The sequence below is a fragment of the Neophocaena asiaeorientalis genome, unplaced genomic scaffold (genome assembly GCF_003031525.2).
Source record: "Neophocaena asiaeorientalis asiaeorientalis breed wild unplaced genomic scaffold, Neophocaena_asiaeorientalis_V1.1 scaffold46, whole genome shotgun sequence".
Lineage (NCBI taxonomy): Eukaryota > Metazoa > Chordata > Mammalia > Artiodactyla > Phocoenidae > Neophocaena > Neophocaena asiaeorientalis.
In genome coordinates this window covers 1,663,091-1,685,997 of record NW_020175393.1, presented here as the reverse complement: position 1 = coordinate 1,685,997, position 22,907 = coordinate 1,663,091, and the positions used below count along the sequence as shown (strand labels likewise).

The 22,907-nt window shown below is 51.9% G+C and overlaps 1 protein-coding gene and 1 long non-coding RNA gene across 2 annotated transcripts; one reads left to right on the top strand and one right to left on the bottom strand.

Moving 5' to 3' along the window:
* The first annotated feature begins 1,876 nt into the window (after window positions 1–1,876).
* Window positions 1,877–13,930, top strand: IP6K3 (inositol hexakisphosphate kinase 3). The gene is made up of 5 exons (XM_024766294.1): window positions 1,877–2,063; window positions 8,025–8,235; window positions 9,321–9,496; window positions 10,506–10,681; window positions 13,328–13,930. Exons 1-5 carry the CDS (start codon window positions 1,877–1,879, stop codon window positions 13,745–13,747), a joined length of 1,170 nt encoding a protein of 389 aa, XP_024622062.1. The 3' UTR covers window positions 13,748–13,930.
* On the bottom strand, window positions 11,304–14,424 carry LOC112414028 (uncharacterized). Its single transcript, XR_003006059.1, has 3 exons — window positions 14,240–14,424; window positions 13,937–14,107; window positions 11,304–11,920 (listed from the first exon to the last, which is right to left on the bottom strand). It is a non-coding gene; the product is annotated as an uncharacterized LOC112414028 (long non-coding RNA).
* Window positions 14,425–22,907: the final 8,483 nt, after the last annotated feature.

Sequence of the window (22,907 nt, the reverse complement as noted above, 5' to 3'; positions counted from 1 at the left end):
CTCTTCCTTCCTCCTTCCTGCTTCGGCCAAGTTTGCAAGGAGGATTGGGTTTGCCAAGGAACTGCCATGTCTTGTCTGATAACCAGACTGAAGGTATCCACTCATCCTAGGGCTGATTCCCGATTTTCCTTGTATCTAGATGCCTCCCAACTTATTTCCTCAGCTCCTGGGGGCAGATCCCAAGCAGGGCTCACCTCTGGGTGGACTCAGAGCAGGGCTGGGGGGAGCCGCTCGCCAACAGGCCCCAGTCCTCCTCGCCCCAAGGCCTCGCCCCAGCACCCACAGCCTCCCCAGTCATGCTTCAGCCACGCATCCGGCAAAGCAAATGACCACACCAGGCAGAAGCCACCCCCTTTCCCTTCCTAAAGGGGAGCTCTATGGCCTGCCAAGTAGTAGTCAATTCGGGAGCGGCGCCCTGGAGGGGAGTGTCGGGCCGGGCTGAGGCTTTCAACTCCGCCTGGTGCTCGAGGTCCAGGTGGCTGGTGGGAGCTTCTCTGAGCTGGAGTCCTGAAGCAGTTGACAGGTACTGCTGTGTGTGGAGCCAGCCAGCCAGACCCATGGTCTAGAATGAAGGTCAACAGAGGGTTAATCGCGCCCAGCACTGCCTAGCCTAGTTGCATCCTTGGCCGGCCGGGAGTCCAGCAGAGGAGAGAGTATTAATAACTCCGTGGTGACAGGCACCGCTGCGGCAATGTCCTCTCGAACAGGATGAATACGACCATAAGAGCCTCCCCTAGCAGTGTCTCCTTGGCACTCTCCTGAGACAAAGTCAGGATGTCTTTAGGGGCCATGTTTCCAGCCCAGTGTTCCAGCATTTGCCTGAGGTCCGGCAGGCCCGCCCTTAGGGAGGGTGAAGGATGCACACGTGGTGGGGGACAAGACGAGGAGCCCCCGCTTAAATTCTGCCTGTGCTCCTGGCCTGAGGTGGGCCCCAGCAAGCCATCAAAGGCCTTGCTTTCCTCATTTGCAAGCAGCAGTGATAAAACCGGCCCTCCCAGTGCCGGTAGGAAAATATGACCACCATGGCAGTAATGCTAGAAATAATCATGATAAATCACATTTATTAAACACTTAGCTCCGGGCACTGGGCTAACCTTTTCATGGGCTTATATCTCAGTTCTGAACCCTAAGTCCACGAGATGGGTATCATAATTATCGGGTTCTACAGATGGGGAAACTGAGGCCCAGAGAGGTTTAGTGACTTCCCCAGGTCACGTAGCAATAATGTTGTGGAGTCCTGATGGTGCACAGCAGATGTATATGCAGTATGAAAATGAAGCATTCCTGTACCCCTCCAGCCCCCGCAGGATGGTAAGTCCCCACCAGCAGGGACTCTGCTCTCTTCTCGTTGGGCTGGGATCAAAGTTCCCAAAGAAAGGCAGGCAACGGGACGTGAGAAGTTCAGACACACTCACTGCACTCTGAAAGCTTACAGTTTTAGGTAGTGTTTTTTGAACGTTTTAATATTAAAATTCAAAAGGCACAAAATGGTATTTAGTGAAAAGTCTCCATCTCAGCCCTGCTCCCCAGAGGCAGTAACTGTTACCAGTTGCTTGTAACGGATTATTCCAGAAGAAATCGATGCCTATTTACAGTCTTGTTTAACTACCTGGGGGTCGTGGCTGGCGACTTCAAGTGCTGCCCCCACCAGCACACCACCTCCCTCACATCTTTTCCCCTCCTCCTCTGCTTTCCAGGGAACCCCACCAAGAGCCCTCAGCCAGGAAGACACCTGTGCTATGACAGCGATAAAGGCCAAGAAGGAGAAAGTTGAGGACTGCTGACAGCCCCGCCTTCTGTCCGGGAGCTGCTACCTCGACCTCAAGCCCTCCCTCCTCTTGTGGATTTGCGAGTTGCCCCCTTCCCACGCTGAAGCATGGTGGTGCAGGACAGCATGGACACCCCTGGCGTGCCACTGGAGCCCTTCCTGCACCAGGTCGGAGGTCACCTGAGCGTACTGAAGTATGATGAGTACACGGTGTGTAAGCCCCTCATCTCCCAGGAGCAGAGGTTCTACGAGTCCCTGCCACTGGCCATGAAGCGCTTCACTCCGCAGTACAAAGGTGAGTGTCTGGGCAGTCCCCTGTGCTCAGTGTCCCCGCATGGGGCCAGCACGGGGCGGGCACACACACCTGCCACCTCCTCAAGCACGGTGGTGTGTTGAAGTGTTGCCATGGAGACCTGCCCCTCTCCACAGCCCAGCTGGTCTTCACAGCCCCAGTTTCTCTAAACTCTTTGAGCCTCCAGGCCTGGAGTGTTATGCCATTTGGCGTCCTACGAGTTAGCTCAAGCCATCAGGCTTCGAGGAATTGAGAATGGGATAAAGTGATTGCCCAGCCCCACCCCGCCCCGATGGGGCATCCTGGTCTGTGCTTTGGGAGTGCCATGGCTGGGTCCTGTGACTGTGGTTGGTAAACACAGGACAGGTGGAGACCTCCTTCACCTCCCTCGGGTGACCCAGGTGCATGGCAGGAGCCTCGGGTCTGAGACAGGTTATGGAGGGGCTGGTTCACAGTGTGTTTGGGAAACCAGAATTCCCACCCTTATCCAAGGGCAAAGCCGGGGCGTTTCCGCGGTGTAGCTGGGGAAACAGTGCACGGAGCGGTGTGTGTTCTGGATCTGAGCACAGAGTAGGTTCTGGGGAGAGAAGGCTGGGGGGGTGGGGGAGGGCTGCTGTTTGCTGACCTCCGGACAGGGGCACTCTGTGGGCTGCCAGCATCCGCGGGGCAGGCTGTTTTGTTCACATCCAGCCTTCGGTAAAAGCGGTTCACAGGGCTCAGGGCAGGACTCTGCCAGCCGCGGGCCCACAAAGGGATACATACTCAGAGAAAAGACCTCCTTTAGAGGATTTTAAACCTCTAATAAGTCAGTTAAAAACTTACCTGCATTTCAGTGACGTGGATAACTGGGAAGGATGGGGCCTGTCTTCATCGGTGTTTCTCAAAGTGGGATGCAGGATCAACCAACTTTACCAGAATTGCTGGTGTGTGTGCGTGTGTGTGCGTGTGTGCGTGTGCGTGTGTGTGTGTGTTTAAACGCAGGCTCCCAGGCCCAATTCAAGACCTCTGAATCAGAATCTCTAGGGTCAGGGCCTAGGAATCTGTATTCAGTATGCTCCAGATTCAGACCCACTGAGAGGGGCCCAAGGTCTTGAGCCCTGGGCATTGCTTCAGTCATGCGCTGCCAGCACCTCTGAGAGTCTGAGATAAGACAAATGAGAGACAGGGGTGGATGGCTGGTGTACAGCCTTTGCAGGCCTCCCCGGGGGCCCTCTGGGTCCGCAGGCCGGTGTTGCCCATCAGCTGTGGATCACTGCCCATCTTGTCTGAGCACCCACTGGAGCTAACATCTGGCCCTTCACAACTGAACTCAAGCCAGCAAAGGGGCGGCAGGATCTCGGGTGGGGTGGCCTCCTGCCCGCAGCATTTCACGCTGGTTTAACACAGCTCTGGAGCTGAGACAGGCTGCCAGGGCAGCCCCAGGCAGAGCGGGGAAGTGAAAGAGGCTGGTGGGTTTCCAGGACAACATCCTGGTGCCCTCCCCGTTCCCTGTCTGCACAAGCCATCCTCCATTTGGCGGGGGGAGGAGCGGGCACGGGTGGGTTAGGACCGCACCACTCTGGGGAGTCTTGGGCACTGTCGACTCTCCAGACCCCTCCTCTGCCCTGCTTCCCTCTCAGGTTGGGCCCATCCTGGTACCACCCGCCTTGGGGCCCTGCTAACTTGATAGATTAATTCGAGTCATCACTTCATGCATCAGTCTTTGCCTTGGGGCTTCATTCAGGAGATGATGTTTGCAAACAAGTCGGGAGGGGTCGGGTCAGGGAACCACAGGACATCTCTCAGGTGAGACCAAACAGGCTGGCTGAGGGTGAGGGTGAGGCAGAGCCCATGGGCTGGCGTGACACCCAAACAGGAGGTTTCGATGATGCAGAAACGCTGATTCCCTCACCTGCCCGAACACGATCCACGTGGTGCCAGCATCCAGGCACCACCCAAGGAAGCGTACGTCTGAGGAGACACTAGAAAGGGCCCAGAAGTGGGACCCTCAAGCCCTCAGACGCCAGGGTCAGGGAGCTGAAGTCAGGTTTGGGATGGGAAAGGGTCCCTCGAAGGACCTCAGGCTGTGCGGGCATCTTGTTTCACCAGAAAAGAAAAGTAATATCGGCCAACCCTTAGTGTTCACTCAGTGCCAGACACACTGGAAGAAGTTTCCATGACTGACTCATTTAATCCTGACAACAGTCCTCTGAGGAAGGTGTTTCTATCATCCCCATTTCACAGGTTAGCAAACTGAGGCACAGAGAGGTTACCCAACTTGCCTCAGGCCACACAGCTAGTGAGGCAGAGCCAGAGTTCAAGTATGGCTCCCAAGTGTGGGCTCTCAGCCCCCCAGGCCGGCTCCACCAGTGACTATCACTGAAGAGACAACTCCTCAGATGCCAGTGCTCAGGGGTCACCCAGCCCAACGTGGGAGGGGATGTGACTTGCCCAGGGTCACTCAGCTAGTGACCTCAGGTCAGGGGAACTCGAACACCCACAAGGCTGCCACAGAGGTCTCCCTTTTCTTGCTGGTGGGAACAACCCAGAAAGAGAGGCTGTTCCTGACGTGGCCGCCGCATGCCGCAGAGCCCGCCCTCTTCCTTCTCACTCCCTGCACGGTGACGGCAGTGGACTGCTGGGCAGGCACGTCGTTCCCAAGGGCAGCTTCCCCGTGCCAGGAGCTCATCTTGGACCCTTTGCTGGGTTCCTTGGGCATGACAGCGTCTTGAGGCTGTGTCCGTCTGCCTCCCAGTCTGCCCACCGGCTTTGGGTGAGTGAGGACATGCTCCTAGGTCAGGTTGGTAGTGGATGAGCCAGATTCATATTACAGACGGTGGCAAATAAATGTTCTCATGAGCTTAAAAATAAGTACATGACAGAATACTTACGGAAGCAGCTCAGCCAAATCGAAATTGCTGAGATGCTCTGGGCACGTCAGCCAAGGCAGTGAGCATTCGTGTCTGCCCAGGTGCTTGGGGGGCTGGTGAGCAGGCAGACAGGGCCGGGGTCCCCCACTCTCCTGGCCAGGCAGGGACAGCAGAGTGTTGGGAGCCCGTGGGCCGCCAAGTCCCCATGGACACCCAAGGCAAGCACAGAGGCCAGCCAGCTCCCCCTCTTCTCACACCTGGAGGGTAGGCTCTGGGGCCTGGGGGTGGTTCCCAGGCCAGTCCTCCTCCCCGGAACAAGCACAGTGACCCTCCCGCCAAGAAGTCTAGGCTGGAAGTGTAACACCGTATCCTTGGGCTTCTTGGCGCTTCCGGCCCTCGGCACTCTCACGAGGTGGTGGCATCGCAGCCTCTCCGTTCGCTCCTGTGGAACAGAAGGACCAGAGCAAATGTGACTGGGGACACAGCAGGAGTGTGCCTCGTCCACACACGGGTAAACATAGCGTGATGACACAGGAGTCTCCCGATTAAGTCCCAGGCTCAGTGCGACAGCCTGTTCCGTCTCCCACATTCACGGCTGGCGTGGCCTCCATCCCTTACCGGCTGTGTGACCTCGGGTGAGTTATCGATCTCTCTGAGCCTCAGTGACCACAGTCAAGTGCCTTGCAGGCTTAGTGATCAACAAAATGCACAGAATGCTGGCACACAGTAGGTGTAAAAGACCAGGCAGTGGTTATTACTACCGTACTTGTGTCCCTGACCTGCCATCAGCCCCCTGCTCTCATGAGCAGGACAGCCCTGGTGGGCTTGGTCTAGGGATGCAGGCTACTGTCCAGGTAAACTACAGAATGCTCTGTTATGGTTACTATCATGATCACTTCACGGGACACTGGGGCCTGGGATGAGCTAAGGAAGAGCAGAGTTTTTTAAGGAACTGGAGGGAACCGAAGGTCACGCTCAGGCTACAGGATTAGGGCACTGGGAACCTGAGATGACAGGCCTGGCCCAGAGAGACCACTGAGCTAGGCACAGATGGGCCTGGAGCGTGCCTCGCTGAATTATAGAGCAGCCCTGAAAATGAGTGTCTGCTCTGAGCAGCCCAGGAGGGCCGGGCAGGGCCGCACGAGGGGAAATCGGCTGCCTTGGCTGCTGGTCCAGCAGAAATGACCACTTAAACGCTGAGAAGGTGACCAAGTGGCCAGGGGAGAAAAGCAACACCTGGGAGGATGTGACCACAGACAACCCTCCCATCTGTCAGGGTCCCAGCGGAAAATGAGCAGTACATGCCAAGGGAGTTAAATAAAGAGAATTTTTCAAGGGACTATTCACAGAATTGCACACAGGATTAAGGGAACAACTGGGGAGACTTCCCTGGCAGTCCAGGAATTAGGACTCCATGCTTCCACTGCAGGGGGCATGGGTTCGGTCCCTGGTTGGGGAACTAAGATCCCACATGCCATGCAGCGCTGCCAAAAAGAAAAGGGGGGGAACAACTGGGGATGGTGAGGCAACCAGGGAGCGGCACGACTGGAAGACTGTAACCAACCCCAGGCCTGAAGGGCCAAGGTGAGGGCGTGGTAGAGTTGAGCAAGAGGGAGGCTGCAGAGAAACACAGCCACGGCAGAGCCACGCCGCAGCAGGGAGGGAACAAGTGGGATAAAGCTCCAACCTTTCTCCTCCCCTCCCCCCATCTCCAGCCAGTGTCCCTCATTGGCCCAACTGTCAGGCAAAAGAGCCATTGGTGCAGGCTTCCCTGGTGGCGCAGCGGTTGAGAGTCCGCCTGCCGATGCAGGGGACACGGGTTCGTGCCCTGGTCCGGGAAGTTCCCATATGCCGTGGAGCGGCTGGGCCCGTGAGCCGTGGACGCTGAGCCTGTGCATCCGGAGCCTGTGCTCCGCAACAGGAGAGGCCACAACAGTGAGAGGCCCGCGCACCGAAAAAAAAAAAAAAGAGCCATTGCTGCATGCCAGAGTCAGCCCCCAGGCACAAGATGGATGGAGAATGGGTTGGTAGAAGAAGGAGCAAAGAGAGGGTCCTCACGGCATCAGCTGCAGGAAGAACAGGGAGCAAAGGACTCTGTAGAGAGCCGGTTCTCTCAAAAACATTCGTGTGGCCGTCTCCCGGGCCACGACCATGAGTATCTTCCACCTTCACCAGAACTCTGGCGAGGCTGGGCACCCACAGAGGGAGGGCTGGACCCTGCCACCAGAGCGAGAAGTCCAAAGAACACCAGAGAGCCATTAACGTACAGGCCAGAGCCAATGACCTGACCTGGTCAATGTCCTAAAGGAGAAGCTCGGCTAGCGCATGGGTTCCGTGGGTGTCCTCACATCCTTCGCTATCACAGCCAGCGACTGGAGTAGGATGTCATGCCTGGATTACAAACACCACTGGTTAGGAGGTACCATTGGAGAAATCTCACACGCCTTCTGTTTTCTATCAAAGAACCACATTCTGTCCATAATCTTCACGTGCTGTGCGTCTAACCATAGGCAATGGCGAACGTCAGTGTGAAAGCCAGGGATGGGGGGAGGATGAAAGAAGCACCAGGAGGCCCAGGAGGCTGTTAGAGGAAGGCTTCCTGGAAGAAGCTGCTCAGATACAGGTTAACAGAGGGGAGAGCCAGGGTGTCGAAGGAGGCAGAGGACAAGGGGCAGGAATGAGAGGAGCCCCCGGCTTCCCTCACTGCCACTCAGACGCGGGGGCCCTCTTTGCAGAGGACCAGCTCGGATGCCCCCAGGTTGGGCCCCGGTGGGGTGCTGCGGGGTGCCTGGGTGGTGTGCTTGCGCACGGAGGAGTGGAGATGTGAGGACAAAATGTACGCAGCTGCTTTGTTTCAAGCATGAAGGGGCAGGGAGAGGTGACGAAGCAGAAGCTTTGCCAGCATCCATACGAGGCCATTTTCTGCAGGCTCCGCAGCTCTGGGCTCATTCTGGAACAGGATCGGGTTGAGGCCAGTCCCTGTAGCTCTTCCTTGAGAGACGAGCTGGGGAAGGGGGGCAGTTGACCACTGCCATTAAACTATAGTTCAAAAGGACATCACACTGCATCCACTCCGTAAATGTCATCTGGTTTCTCCATCCCTCCCCTTCTGCAGGCACCATCACCGTGCACCTCCAGAAAGACAGCCGAGGCCATCTCAGCCTGGTTGCCAACCCACTGAAGGAGATCCGGGGGCCCTTCCAGGTCTCCACGGAGTCGGCGGCCGTGGCCATATGGCAGACCCTCCAGCAGGCCACCAGCAGCGGTGGTGCCCTCCCCCTCCCCCAGTGGCAGCACACCCAGCTGGCACACTCACTCAAGGAGAGGTGAGGGCCACTTGGCAGGATGACAGAACCCGGGCCGCATGTCCCTAGCAGGCACCAGCACTGCTCCCACCTGTGCCCAGGCCGATGGCTCCCCATTAGGGCCAGAGCCGAGAAAAGGAGAAATTCAGATGAAGGCTCTGTCTAGAATAAGCCACGTGACCAAAAAGAAAAAGGAATGCGTTTTCTTCGGTGCCACTTCTAGAGGGAGGATTTCAATTCATTTCATCTCGGAAGTGGATGCACACGCCGAGTCCTATACAGAGCAGACATTCAGTGTATATTTGTTTCATTAAATACCTGTTTCACTGAGACCATGAGGTGTCTCTGGAGGGCGAGAATGTGCAGAGCAGAAACCCCAGAAGAGTTGACGTAAAGGAAAAGTGTGGCTAATGCCTCTCTAAAATCACCTTCTGTAGCGGTCAAGCCTGGAGAGGAGAGAGGTCAACTACAGTGCTCCGTGGGGCCCTGGAGACTCAGGCGGGAGCCCAGGGTCCTTGGACAGTTCTCAGATCAGCTGACCTTTCTCAGATGAAAAGGATCCCTGGGGATTTTTTAAACTCTTATGGGAAACAAAAGGGAGCTAATACAATGAAAGTACCTCCCTTCCCCAAGGATCTAATTAAGCCTCCTGGCTTGGCGTCAGGAAGCGGTGCATATTATCTCCATGTTACAGACGGGGAAGCAGAGATGCAGAGGGCAGGAGAGGGTGGACCCAGGACCTATGATTCTTCCCCCCATGGCATCTGAAGCCACAGTAACAGCCTAACCTCCAGCCTTCTGATTCCAGGCAGGGTCGCCACCTCTATACTGTGTTGCCTCCAAAGGGAGGTAATGACCCAGGTCATTTACAAGTGAATTTAAACCGCCTCAGCCCCCTGAGGAGGTGACTGCTCCGGTGAGTTATTCTGGACTTTAGAGAGACCCCTTCGAGGCCTGCAGCGTGGCCTGATCTGGTGCCCCGGGGCCTGAGCAGGGCCGGCAGGGCACTCCTGAGAGTAGCCAGGGAGAGTCCACATCAGGGTCCAGCCAGGAGAGCCCAGCCAGTCACAGGGGCCCTGACTGTCGTGTGCTCCCCCCGCCCGCAGCCCAGCCACAGCACTCCTGAGGTCCGAGCTCCACCTCAAGGCCCAAGTCCCCTCCCTGGTGGAGGATGTGAACGGGAACCAGACAGAGAGGAGAAGCTTTAACCCGTGGGGCCTGCACTGCCACCAGGCCCACCTGAGCCGCCTGTGCGCTGAGTACCCTGAGAACAAGAGGCACCGTATCCTTGCCCATGACCCGCCCGCCCGCCCAGCCACCACTGCGCACGGTGCTGTCAGGGGCGCGGGGCGGTGAAGGGAGTGATAGACAGACGTTTCGGGGCAGGGCCAAGGGAGGTGTGGGTAGGGAGAGACAGCCTGATGTGAGAGAGAGTGGGAGGCACAAGCCCTCCCACCTGGGACCTGGGAGAAAGCAGATCTCTCCAAAAGAAAAGCCAGAGGCTGGGGAAGGAGGAATGCAGGAAAAGCTGAACAGAGTAAGCCTGTTTGGGCCACTGACTGTGTCTCTGCCACCTGGGCAGTGGGGATGGACAGGGCTGGGATCTCTGTGGGCAGATAGGAAAGATGACTGCCACGCTGGGTGGGGGTAGGGGTGCGGGTTCAAAGGGAGAGTGGGTCCCTGCACCCATTCTCCCTTTTACACCTCCCACAAACTCAGTGAGCAAATTCAGGCTTGAAATGCCCCCCTTTTGTCACCTCTGGGCTCCTTCCCACGCACCGGTGGCTGGTTTCTCTGTATTTACTAAGACATCTGCAGCCCTCATCCCTAATAAGCTTTTGCAGGATAACTACTCTGCTGGAATTAATATTCCTGCAACTCATCTCTGAAGCTAATATCAACCCACTTCTCCCCAAAAGGTATTGGCCCATTCAGTGACTCGAGGTTTTAGCCTTATGATTTTCTGCCATAACATGTAAATTGGGCATGGTCTGCCAGGGATTTCACTCCTGAATTTAAATTACAACCTCAGAGCAAAAAGGGAAAGGAAAAAAAGCTCACATCCTCATCAACTCCCCCTAAATAAATGGACTTATGAAAGCAGCCTGCAAAGTTAATACCTTGAATTCTTCACAGCGACTGACAGGCTGGTCTGTAATGAAAGAAATGGGAGTGAAGGGATGGGGCTCAGAGGAGGGAATCTCCAGCCAGCTTCAGAGGCCTGCTAACCGCCTCCTGTGGGGCAGTGGCCTTTATGTCCTCAGAAGCCTTCCTTAAAGTAGCATGACCAGGGTTCCTGCTGCTGGAAAACGTCGTGTCACAGTACAAGCATCCCTGCATCTTAGACCTGAAGATGGGGACCCGGCAGCACGGGGACGATGCGTCGGAGGAGAAGAAGGCCCGCCACATGAGGAAGTGTGCACGGAGCACCTCAGCCTGCCTGGGCGTGCGCATCTGCGGCATGCAGGTAGGTGGGGGACATCTGCGGGGCTGGACATCCTGGCATGTCCACTAGGGGCAAGGATGTCTCCCAACCAGATGCTGCTGCCCCCCGCAGGACCCTTCATTTTGTGGGGGCAACAGAGACGGCGGCCAAGCACCTCTTTCACCAAGAAAACGTGTATCCCGGTCTAGGACACACTGGGTTTTTTAAAGAGCGCCTTTCAGGATAGTGATATCAAAACCCCACCATTTGGGGGGAATGTAAATTGGTGCAGCCACTATGGAAAACAGTGTGGAGGTTCCTCAAAAAACTGAAAATAGAATTGCCATATGAAAAAAAAAATTAGAATTGCTATATGATCCAGCAATCCCACTCCTGGGCATATATCTGGACAAAACTGTAATTCAAAAAAATACATGCACCCCCTATGTGCGTAGCAGCACTTTTCACAATAGCCAAGACATGGAAAGAACCTAAATGTCCATCGACAGATGAGTGGATAAAGAAGATGTGGTATATATATATACAGTGGAATATTACTCAGCCATAATAATGCCATTTGCAGCAACACGGATGGACCTAGAGATGATCATACTAAGTGAAATAAGTCAGACAGAGAAAGACAAATACCATATGATATCACTTATATGTGGAATCTAAAATATGACACAAATGAACTTCTATGAAACAGAAACAGACTCGCATAGAGAACACACTGCAGTTGCCAAGTGGGTGGGAGGGATACATTGGGAGTTTGGGATGAGCAGATGCAAACTATTATACATAGGATGGATAAACAACAAGGTCCTACTGTATAGCACAGGGAACTACATTCAATATCCTGTGATAAACAATAATGGAAAAGAATGTATATAACTGAATCCCTTTGCTGTACAGAAGAAATTAACACAACATTGCAAATCAACTGTACGTCAATAAAATTTTAAAAACCACCATTTTTAAACTCATCTCAGGATCTCTGGCAGTTGGAACTTTCCATGTGACCACGTTGGTCCTGCCCATGTTGAGAGCAGACCTTTGATGACAGTGTGCGAGCAGGTCTGGGAGAGAACTGAGAGAAAGCTTCTCTGCGTGCTCCGTTGGTTCCTCGTTCTCTTGAACCATGAAGCTGAACCCTCTCCTTCTCAGATGCTGGCGGGCAATCTGCTCTTTGAATCGTTACTGGCCATTTCCTGTTCTTTCTCTGCTTTTTCTGCTGCTTCTTGCTACCTCTTCTCGTTAACAAAGTGGGAAGGTCGTAACCTGCAAAGCCCAGCAAAGGAATGGTTAATTTTTTTATTGCCCCGACTCCACACTTCATTTTTGCTGTTCTGATGTGGCTTATAGCCAAGACTGCAGGAGAACAGGAGGAAATAAACTTCCTCCAGCGGCTCACTCTTAGAGTCTATCTACTAAAGCTAAACCAGACACGGATTTGATGGTAATCGTTATAGCTTTCCTTAATTGAAACTGCCACCCCTTGAAGCTGGAAGTTGAGTCTATAAATGTGTGGCACAGATGTCCCTAGGAAGGCTTGGAATACAGTCCTCAAGAGAATGGAGTGTGACAATTTGTGGAGTACATGGAATCTCTCTCTGGACCTCAAACCTTCTGAAATTGATCTGATTTATTTACAAAGAGATGCCTGTCTTGTGCTTAGGAAGGCTAATTGTAACAGCTGATCTCCAGCCCTCCAAAGGCAACACCAAGTCGATGGTATCTTTCTGATTTTTTTTTTCAATTCCTGTTTTCTGTAAACATATCATGTAATCTGAAGGCAGGGAAGACCTGAGAAACTGTCTTGGTCAGGTACGGGCAGCCCTTCCCAGGTGTGCCAGGCAGAGGTGTGCCAACTCACCCTCTGGCCATGCCAGCCACTGACCTCCGTTCAGTCTCTGCCCGCCTCTGTCATCTGAATGAAATGGGAGCGGCTGCCACTGTCTCCCCCCTCGGCATCTCTCCTCCATCTGCTCCCTTCCAGTGGCCAAGACATGACAGTGGAGGGGAGAAGGGCTGATGCTAAGGAGAGGAGCCACCAACCCCACAGAGCTGCTGCGAACCTTCCCTGCTCCATCCAGGCTCCCCTCAATCTCACTGGCTGCCTAAAAACTCCATCCACACCTGATCTAGCCTGTCTTTTCATCTCCAAACAATTCACCCCACTCTACCCCCAGAGTCATTACGGTTTTCTTAGAATCTGCAGAGAAAGGACTTCATAAACTTTGTTGGGGGAAATTTTAATCTACTTGGCTTTCCAAGACCATTGGCTGTGATTTCAGATTCCCACTAAAGCGTTCTTGCTTGGGTTTGCTAATATTTAAAGAGGGCCAGAAGCCCGGGTTTAAATCATGGTTTGGAGGTTGACATTGGAAATTCACAAGAAAGGAGATCCAAACCTTTTCCTGGTGGGCGGAGGGTCACCTTCATAGGATGAAGGATCTTTAGACCTTGGATTCCTATTAAAGGCTTGCACAGAAAGCATTTTAAAATGTAAAAGTGACACTGGTGCTTGATGAAAGGTCATCCTGCCAGTCATTGCAGCCATTCTTGCCCTGCATCTCTAGAAATCTGTTTATATATTAGGTAGTTTGTGATGCTGCCCCTGTAGCAGATGTGATTTTTTTTTAAGTTTGCAATTCTTCACATTTTCTATCTTCTTTTTAATGTAAGGTTTATCAAACCGATAAGAAGCACTTTCTCTTCAAAGACAAGTACTATGGAAGAAAACTCTCAGTGGAGGGCTTCAGGCAAGCGCTTCATCAGTTCCTACACGACGGGACCCGGCTCCGGATGGAGCTGCTAGAGCCCATCCAGCGCCAGCTCCGGGCCCTCCTCTCAGTCATTAGGAGCCAGAGTTCATACCGGTTCTACTCCAGCTCTCTCCTCATCATCTACGATGGGCAGGAGACTCTGCAGATGCCCCACGGCAGCAATGTCGTCAAAGTTGACATCCGGATGATCGACTTTGCTCACACAACATACAAAGGCTCCTGGAATGAACACACCACCTACGATGGACCAGATCCAGGCTATATCTTTGGCCTGGAAAACCTCATCCAGATCTTGCAGGATATTCAAGAAGGAGAATGAGACTTGTTGGATCCATCCAGATTTTTCTGGAGGATAGCTCTCCAAAGGGGCCTGTTGGTAGCTAGGGTAGTCTACACACCCCTGAGATGTGTCTGTAATAATTATATCTACATTCAAAAGCCATCTCTATACATGGCAGGCTATACTAACAGCTGCTAAGGAAACCAGCTCTGGAGGTGATTCACGTACCCTGGCATCTTGCACTCATGCCGGTCGTCGCAGGCTGCACGGCAGGATGAAATGGCGCCTTTCTGGAGTAAAGGGTGGGGTGCAGAGGAGATACAGGCCAGCATTACAGTGAGATTCTGGAGTGTTTGCATTTAAAGATGCTTTCTTGTTGTCATGCTGCAGTCTCACAAGCTGTAAGGCAAAAAAAAAGAAAAAAAAACCTTACTTGAGGAAACCGGGAAGAATGAGTTCCCTAGTTATCGTTTTTCTGCTCACATGGGCTGCTGGCTCCCAGGGCAGACAGAGCTAACGAATGTCTCTTACCTTCCTCAGAGGCACTGTTGGTGGGGCAGGGTGAACTGGGACAGATCTGCCCATCTCACCAGCTTTGTCCCCAGGTTCTGAATGGACAAGGACAATCCCAGACACAGTACTGGCAAACCAAGACCCCAGCTTCCCCATTTTGGCCCGTGGAGAGGCGGGTCCTACGGGAAGTGATGATTTTGTCAGATTCTGACCATGAAATGCAGCTTCCGGCGGGGGTGAACTGCACATAAGGAAGATGTGAACTTCTACTCTCCAGTTCTATTTATTTATTTAGGGGGTGGGGTGGGGGAGTCAGAAGAGAGGAGCCCGGAGGACCCAGAAAACCAGGCAATGTTTATGAGACGGGTGGACAAGTGTAAATACGGAACTGAGAGCAAACAGTTCTAATTAATTCCTTCTTCTGCAGCGTGGAAACCTATTATAATGCCCTCGAGTCAAGCACTGAGATACATTACCCAATTAGGGAAATAAATTTGTTAATAAAATTGCTGAGGTCACCAGCGATTATTTGGTGTACATCATTACCCTTTCTGTTTGTTGATTCTGATCATGATACTGTATGGTAATTCCAATTTATGGGTGATTAAAGTATACACAGCAAGAACACTTCACCGATTTCCTTGTAATCCTTCAGGGAACCTGGGTGAGAAATGGTGGCTAATAAAATATCTGCGTGTATCACAAGGCGGGCACCATACCTGAGAAATAAGTGGTCCTTTCACGTGAACCTTATACAGTGCAAAATGAAACCATTTTTGTGTTCTCATAGCTAATTATCATCAACTTTCAAAAATTCGCACCAAAAAAAAAAAAAAAATCCACACCAGTAGAAGGAAAGAGTGCCTGCACAATAAAAACTTTTGTTTAATTTTAGTTTACATTATATGGATTTCCAAGCGAGGTAACTTGCCTACTCATGTTTGGCCGAGGTAAAGATGTGAGTGATTTGCATGCCCTGCGTCCACGGTGGAGAATTGAGTCAAAGCACGCTGAGTGGCAGAAGGAAGTCAGCCGAAAACAAAAGATTTGCTAATGATGAAAGGGAGCCCGATATACTGCTTTTTCTGGGTCACTTCCTTGCTTGAGAACCTGGTACCACGTCAACCAAGTCCAAAGCTCCCTGGCTGAGCTTCTGATTTCTGTCCCCATTCTCTGCCTTTTGTACTGTGGGAGCTGCCTGAGGCTGAGGGGAATGTCAGCTGGAATCTAAGTCTTTTCGGACTGGCCACCCATGTGGCCAACCATGCTGCAACTGCTCTCCGTGGCTGGCTCCATCTTCCTGCGGATGTGATGACCCGCTACCCCTTTACCCCACGGTGCCCTTCATGGGCAGCCTTTTTCCTCCTCTGCAAATCTTCTGAGGTTCAGCCCAAATGATTCTCTCCTCCTCCTGAAGATATCACCAACAATAGTGCAGTTTGCTGCAAGGGACAAAGTTGGCTACCGTTTTAGACTGTTCTTCCTAGACTCCTGGACTCAGAGGGGCAACTGTGGTCTGGAAGCTTGTGTGAGGCTTTACAGATTCAGCAACTTGGCTGAATGAGTCCACCCAAGTATCGCAAATCTGGGTAGAGGGAGAAGAACAGAAAGATTCAGAGAGAAGAGAAAGTGATGGGTGTGTACGTGTTTGCTCTCCAATCTGAGTTTACTGAAAAATGGCAAAAGGGTGAGGGAGCCCCAGGTACCCAGCAATCTGTAAGCACAGCCCTGTCCTGCTCAGCTGTTCCCTGCTGTTCTCTTTGCTAAGTGCTATGGATGATCCAGCTCTTGGGAGCTTAGATTCTAGTTGAGGAGGCAAGAAAAATACAAATGAACTGACACAAACCATACAGTACATACCTAATGATACAGCGGATTAATCCACACGGTACAGGTGATCAATCCTGTAATAAAGTTGAACAGGTTTGCAGAGAGCTGAGTCATCACGGAAACTTGGAGGAGGTGAGACTTCATCTGGGCCATGAAAGGTGACAGGAGTGGAAAGGGGCTGGGGCATTGGTGAGGGGTGGGGAGTGGAAGGAGGGAAAAATCCAGCAGGCTCATGAGTCTGTCAACAGACCAGCCCAGTCAGGGTGGGGGTTTTGTGGCTGGGAGTAGAAGTGAGCAGAAAGATGGAGTGAGCCCAGATGGTGGAGACCCTTGGAAATCTGGCCAAGTATCTCATTCATTTGTTCGCAATTTCATTCATCTGTCCTTCCTTCCCTCCATTCATCCACCCAAAAGATATTTTCCAAGTGCCTGGTGCTTGACGCACGGTGCCAGGGCCTTATAGGAAACCAGGAAGTGTGGGGATTGTGATGTTATCCTTAAGAACCTCATGACTTAATGAGAGAGTAAAGACCCTCATGTGAAAATATCACGGGTGCTTCAACAGGGGATGGGGGCCGTTTGCTTAGCAGTGCAGAGTGCTACACAGGAGAGCAGAGGCAGTGAGGACTCCCTGCCACATGGGGTGATCACAGAGGTGAAGCTGAGCCTTGAAAGGGAGGCAGGTCTGAAAGGTGATCAAGAGGGGCGGGTGTTCCAGGAAAAGGATCAACAACCACAGGAACGGGGAATCAAGCATTCTGCTCAGGGCACAGCAAGTGGCCTGTGTTGACCACAAAAGGATGATGTACGGGGCACCGAGGGAGATTAAGATGGAAATGGAGAAACCCCAGAATGTGAGAGTTAGAAAGGGCCTCTGGGGGCTTCCCTGGTGGCGCAGTGGTTGGGAGTCTGCCTGCTGATGCAGGGGACATGGGTTCGTGCCTCTGTCTGGGAAGATCCCACATGCCACGGAGCGGCTAGGCCCGTGAGCCATGGCCGCTGAGCCTGCGCGACTGGAGCTTGTGCTCCGCAGCGGGAGAGGCCACAGCGGTGAGAGGCCCGTGTACTGCAAAAAAAAAAAAAAAAAGAAAGGGCCTCTGAACCTTCCGCCTCTACTGCCAGCTCTCACCTGGAACACTGCAAGAGCCTTTCTTCCCCAGACTGGGGAGCTCTCTTCGTTTTTGAACTGAGAAACACACAGGTAGTAGTCAGAGGAGGATAACTATTTTCAGACAATCTCCAAATATCAGTGGCTTCACATTTCGATCCACTTGGGGGTTGGCAGAGAGTCTCTGCTCCACACAAACATCCAGGGATCCAGGATCCTTCCATCCTGTGACACCACCATCTTCAACCACAGTCCTGAAATTTAGACAGCATGGAGAAGGCAGACCTCATATCCCATCCTGTGGCCCTACCCAGATGGAGTCGCGGGGCTGAGATTACTTTAATTGTGTGCACGGGATGAGGAAATGGGTTTGATGAGAACCTAGCGTGTCTCTACTGTAACCTTTCTCCATAAACCTCACATCAAATTGATACCTGACTTATGGGGGGAGAAACAGAGACATAAAGAGCAAGTGGGGGGGCGTGTGGGGTTAGCAGGGGACTGTTAGCACCAGAACTGGGGGTTCTGACCCAGGTCCTCCCCCAGGCTATGTCCTCACACAATGAGTGTGCCCAGAGTGCTGGCAGATTGGCTTAGCCTCTCCCCAAACTCAGTTTCCTCATCTGTCCCACGGGACCTCTGACTCGGTCCTCAAGACAGGTGATGGGGAGAAGCAGCTGCTCCTGACCCCCCCACACACACCGGCTGGGGTGCAGGGACAGGGGCAGCCTGGGAGACAGTCAGCCAGCCCCACCTCTCTCCCTCTGGAGTCCCCTGTGTGATTGAAGAGGAAGCTCAAAAGCAGAGTGTTACTACAGTTTTTCCATAATGCAATGTCATCAGGAAGGCCTGGGCCTCTGGGCAGCACCCTGGCAGCCCCATCACTCTTCCCAGCTGCAGAGAACCTTTTAGACCATGCTGGAAAGGGCAGGAAGCAGTCTAATAAAACACATGGCAAGGCAAGACCACTCCCAGCATCTCTTCAGAATGATCTAAACTTTGGACTTTTGATTTAAATCTGCATCCTCTGTGGCCAAAACATAAAACAGAAGATGAGGGAAAGAACAAAAGTGAAAGTGTGGGTGCCAAGAATCAGAGGGGAGGGAGGGAGGGAGGAAAGCAGCTCTGGGATGACACCAAGTCAGGCGCCGGACAGACAGGCTGACTTGCACCCAGGTTGGCTCCTTTCCATTAGGCATTGCTCAGAACCCCTCCCTTCTGTCACTAAGCTGCCCTGAGATGGGACAGGAAGTTTGAGAGCTCATCCTAGAACAAACTCCAGGAATCTACCCACCCCCGATTTGCCCTTCACCTTTCTCCCTCAGACCTCTAAAGAGTGGGTGGGAATGTTCATTGCAGCTCTATTTACAATAGCCAAGACATGGAAGCAACCTAAGTGTCCATCGACAGATGAATGGATAAAGAAGATGTGGCACATATATACAATGGAATATTACTCAGCCATAAAAAGAAACGAAATTGAGTTTTTTGTAGTGAGGTAGATGGACCTAGAGTCTGTCATACAGAGTGAAGTAAGTCAGAAAGAGAAAAACAAATACCGTATGCTAACACATATATATGGAATCTAAAAAAAAAAAAAATGGTTCTGAAGAACCTAGTGGCAGGACAGGAATAAAGATGCAGACATAAGGACTTCCCTAGTGGCACAGTGGTTAAGAATCTGCCTGCCAATGCAGGGGACACAGGTTCGAGCCCTGGTCCAGGAAGATCCCACATGCCACGGAGCAACTAAGCCCATGTGCCACAACTACTGAGCCTGTGCTCTAGAGCCCGTGAGCCACAACTACTGAAGCCCGTGAGCCACAACTACTGAAGCCTGCGTGCCAGAGCTGGTGCTCCGCAACAAGAGAAGCCACTGCGATGAGAAGCCCTTGCACCGCAACGAAGAGTAGCCCCCGCTCACTGCAACTAGAGAAAGCCTGTGAGCAGCAGCAAAGAACCAACACAGCCATAATTTAATTAATTAATTAATTTAAAATAAAAATAAAGCTAAAAAAACTTTCACTTTTTTTTCCAACACAGAAGTTAAGAGAATGTAAAAAAAAAAAAAAAGAGAGAGGGTGGGCACAGGTAGGCTGGGAGACCTCGGTTTATTCTAACGTCCTTTCTCTTCAGATTCCTTTGGTGAGAGATGACTGGTTGCCAGGGCCTGTTGTCAGATAGTGACTAGTGCTTGGAGGGAAAAGGGAACCAAAACTGAGAGGGCTGCTACTTTGAATGGGGACCAGGGAAAGCCTCTCTGAGGTGGCATTGAGTAGAGAGCAGAGTGAAGGTGGGGAGGCAGGTCCCTGGGGCAGATGACAAGACATCTCAACAGAGCTGAGGGGTCTGGATGTATTAGGCTGAAATTTAAGACCCCAGCGTCCCCCAGCACACCTCCAACACATACGTATCTTGAAAAAAAGCTCACCTCCAGAGAAAGGCAGCAGTCTGCTGCCAGCATGACCCTTCCAGGGGCACTAAATGACTAGGTCCTCCAGTGCAAATCCGGACCCACTTTTAATGGTAACATATCTGGGTACTGCAGCCAATCATTTCCTACAGTTGAAGAAGCTGAAAGAAGAAAAATCAGGCAATTGTGCCCCACAATACAGCTAAGTATATAATTCGGTTTTAATGTTTACATTATTAACAGCAGCATTACAAAATGATATTTTTACTTTCAAGCGATTTAAATGTGCGATTCGGTGTTTCAGTGACTGGGATCGTTATAATTTGAAAAACTGAAGCAGCGCTCCCTCCCTCCGCTCTCCTCCCCCTGATGGTGCCTGGTTTCTATAAAGAGCTAGTAGGGCTCCATAAAGCCCAAATACCCATCCTAAATGGATTGGGAGGCGCAGCCCCGCTGGAGTTTTTCAAGGAGCCGGGGGAGGCTGCATTCAGTGTGGAATGAGCGACAGTCAGCAGGTGGGTGTTAACATGGTCATCAACTTCCAGAGGGGCTGGCACTGCCAAGCCACATTCCAGGCAACGCCTATTAATGTGCACAGAATGGCACCCGGTGACTGACAAGCCAGTGAGCCCAGACTCAGGCTCCAATCACCCACAGGCACTGGGGGGGCGGGGGTGACAAGGTAAAACAAGGCCAGAGATGCCCCCAGTGTCCCCTGGGAAAATACAGAAACACACCATGCATGCAGTTCACAGCGATAATGCTGCACGGAGGCCTGAAGAGGCATCTGATGGAGGGGTAAGTGCACAGGCTCTGGAGTCAGTCAGCTGGGGTCCAGGTCCAGGCTCTGCCACTTACCCACCCGGTGACCTCGGCAAGTCCTTGTCCTTTCTGTGCCTCAGTTTCCAACTCTGTAAAATGGGGATAAAAGTGGTACTTTTCTCTGAGGTCCATTGTGAGGACCAAATGAGTCAACAGGAAGGCCTTTAGAACAGTGCCAGGCACACAGCAAACACTCAGTACGTGTCAATTTATCATTATAATTCCCATTTTAAGATGATGAGCTGAGGCTCAGAGTGATTAAATAGCCCACCCAAGTTTGGCTGCTCCAAACGCCTTTGCCTTTGCTGTCCCTCTACCTGGAAGTTGCTTTTGCCCCTCGTGTGACTCAGGTCTCTCTCAAACACAAGCGCCTCCAGGCCACCCAGACCCCGCCCCCACCCCAATCACTGTGGATGTAGCACCCTGACTTGACCCCTCCCTGGCACTTATCACATCTGAAATGATCTTGTTCATTTACTAAAGGACTGAATACGTATAAAGCATTATGATGGTTATTGTTATGGTATGTTAGCTTGGTTGTTGTCTGTTTCCTCCCACTTAAATGTAAAACCCGTGGGATCAGGGCCCTCACCTGTTTTGTCCACCACGTGGAAGGAGCTCAGGGCTGGCTTTGTGGGTTTGTGATCTGAAGGCAACCCCCCCCACCCCGGCCCCCAGGTTAATGCTCTGCTGTTACTGTCTTGAAATTTTTCATAATTTTTGAATAAGGAGCTTCACATTTTCATTTTTCATTGGGCCCCCACAAATTGTATAGATAGTCCTGGATGGATGAATGAATGAATGAATGAGCGAGTCCACATTCCAACCCACGTCTATCAGCCTCCACAGCCTCACTACTGAACCATCAAGTCAGACAAGCCTGCAGTGGGGGGAAGAGAGGTGGGTACTGAACCAGGGCAACAACAGGCTGATCCAGAAGATGCTGTGCTGGGGAAACGAGAGCCTTAGACAGAGGCATTGGTTCGGATTTCCCCTGCTCCACTTGTTCTTCTCAACCTCTCCTTGTGCTTCCGCTTGTGCCTCAAGTTAGGTGAAAGCCATGTTACTCTTTCTCTTGCTGAAGACAGAGGGACTCTGTCCCTGCCTCCCAAGACACCTGTTGGCCAGCCAGGTGCTCTTCAAAGCCACAGCTGTGATGGGGCCTCAGGCAGAACGACAAGGCCTCGGGGCACCCAGCACAGCCCTAGGTACCTGGAGCTTGATACTGATAGTAAATAGATATAACCCTCCTCTTTGGGCCTCGGGACAGCCATCAAAACTATGTGGTTATAAATATGTTACCCAGTCCAAGCTCACTGCACGACAGGCCAATAAATCGAGAGACGAGTTGTTGGGGCATGGAACAGTGACTTTATTCGGAAAGCCCACAGACTGAGAAGATCGTGAAGTAGTGTCCCAAAGAACCACCTTCCCAGAGTTAGAATTCAGGCTTCTTTTATACCAAAATGGGTGTGGTTGGTTGCTGCAAACTTCTTGGTGCCGGAATCCTTTGTTCTTGCAGCTGTCCACATAGGTCCAGTCTTAATGCTCCTGTAAACCTCCAACAAGACAAATGGTATCCTCTGTTCTGCAACTTTTTATCTCTGTATGAATGGAAAGTGTTATACCTTTAAAGGTCAGAGCCTTGAGAATGGGCTATCCTGTACATCTCAGGCTATAGGCAACACTCTTGTAGCAAAAGCAATAGATACAAGGGTTAAAGTAAAAGAAACAGATCCAATATGGACTCAGATTTGTTCTTCCCCATTACAAATACAGCTGTGGTGAGAGTGGAGCAGGTAGGTACTGTTGGGCTGGGAATGCGTTGGGGGTGCCCTTGAGCGCCTCGTTTTCCACTCCCCCTGAACTCACCTCAAGTGGGCATCACACACCCTGGGTCCCCAAAGGTTCTCATTCATAGGTCTTTACCCTTAAGGACTTCAGACAGTTCAGAGCTGTTCTCTGTTAAAACCACCCACTGATTTTTCCTCCTCCCTCTTCAGCTCTCCCATTCTGCCCCAGGCCTGGCTCTTGCTATGGAAGGAATGTCCCTCCATTCCCACTTATCCAAATTCTAACCATCCTCAAGGCCCAGCCCAAATGCTATCTCCTTCGGAAGCAATCCCTGATCTTCCACCTCCTTATCTCCTGAACAGCTAGAAGTACTAGTTCTTTCTCCAAACTCCTAGTATTCCCTAACACTTCAATGAAAGCCCTTGTCACTTTTAACTTTGTGTTTTGGTTATGTATTCACTTCCTGACTCAGGGCAGGAGTCTCCTGGACTTATGAATTAGGCAAGGTGAGAAGGAAGAGGTTTGCGGGAAGCCAAGTGTGTGCACAGGATGGTCCTGGCTAAATTCAGGCAGTAAAGATGCAAAAGGGGGCTGAGACTTTCTTAAGGAAAATCTGGAAGGTGGGGGTATCTTTTGAAAAGAAAAATCAGAGCATCCCACATGATATGCAGCTGGAGATGTAGAAGAGAAGGCTTGGTGAGACAAGTTTTTCCAGGCTG

What these genes read in the sequence shown, in the direction of transcription:
- IP6K3 (XM_024766294.1), top strand. Translation starts at nt 1,877, where the DNA reads ATGGTGGTGCAGGACAGCATGGACACCCCTGGCGTGCCACTGGAGCCC. An exon ending in CCCTGAGAACAAGAGGCACC is followed by an intron (nt 9,497 to 10,505) that starts GTATCCTTGCCC and finishes TAGCATGACCAG; the next exon opens with GGTTCCTGCTGCTGGAAAAC. An exon ending in TGCGCATCTGCGGCATGCAG is followed by an intron (nt 10,682 to 13,327) that starts GTAGGTGGGGGA and finishes TTTTAATGTAAG; the next exon opens with GTTTATCAAACCGATAAGAA.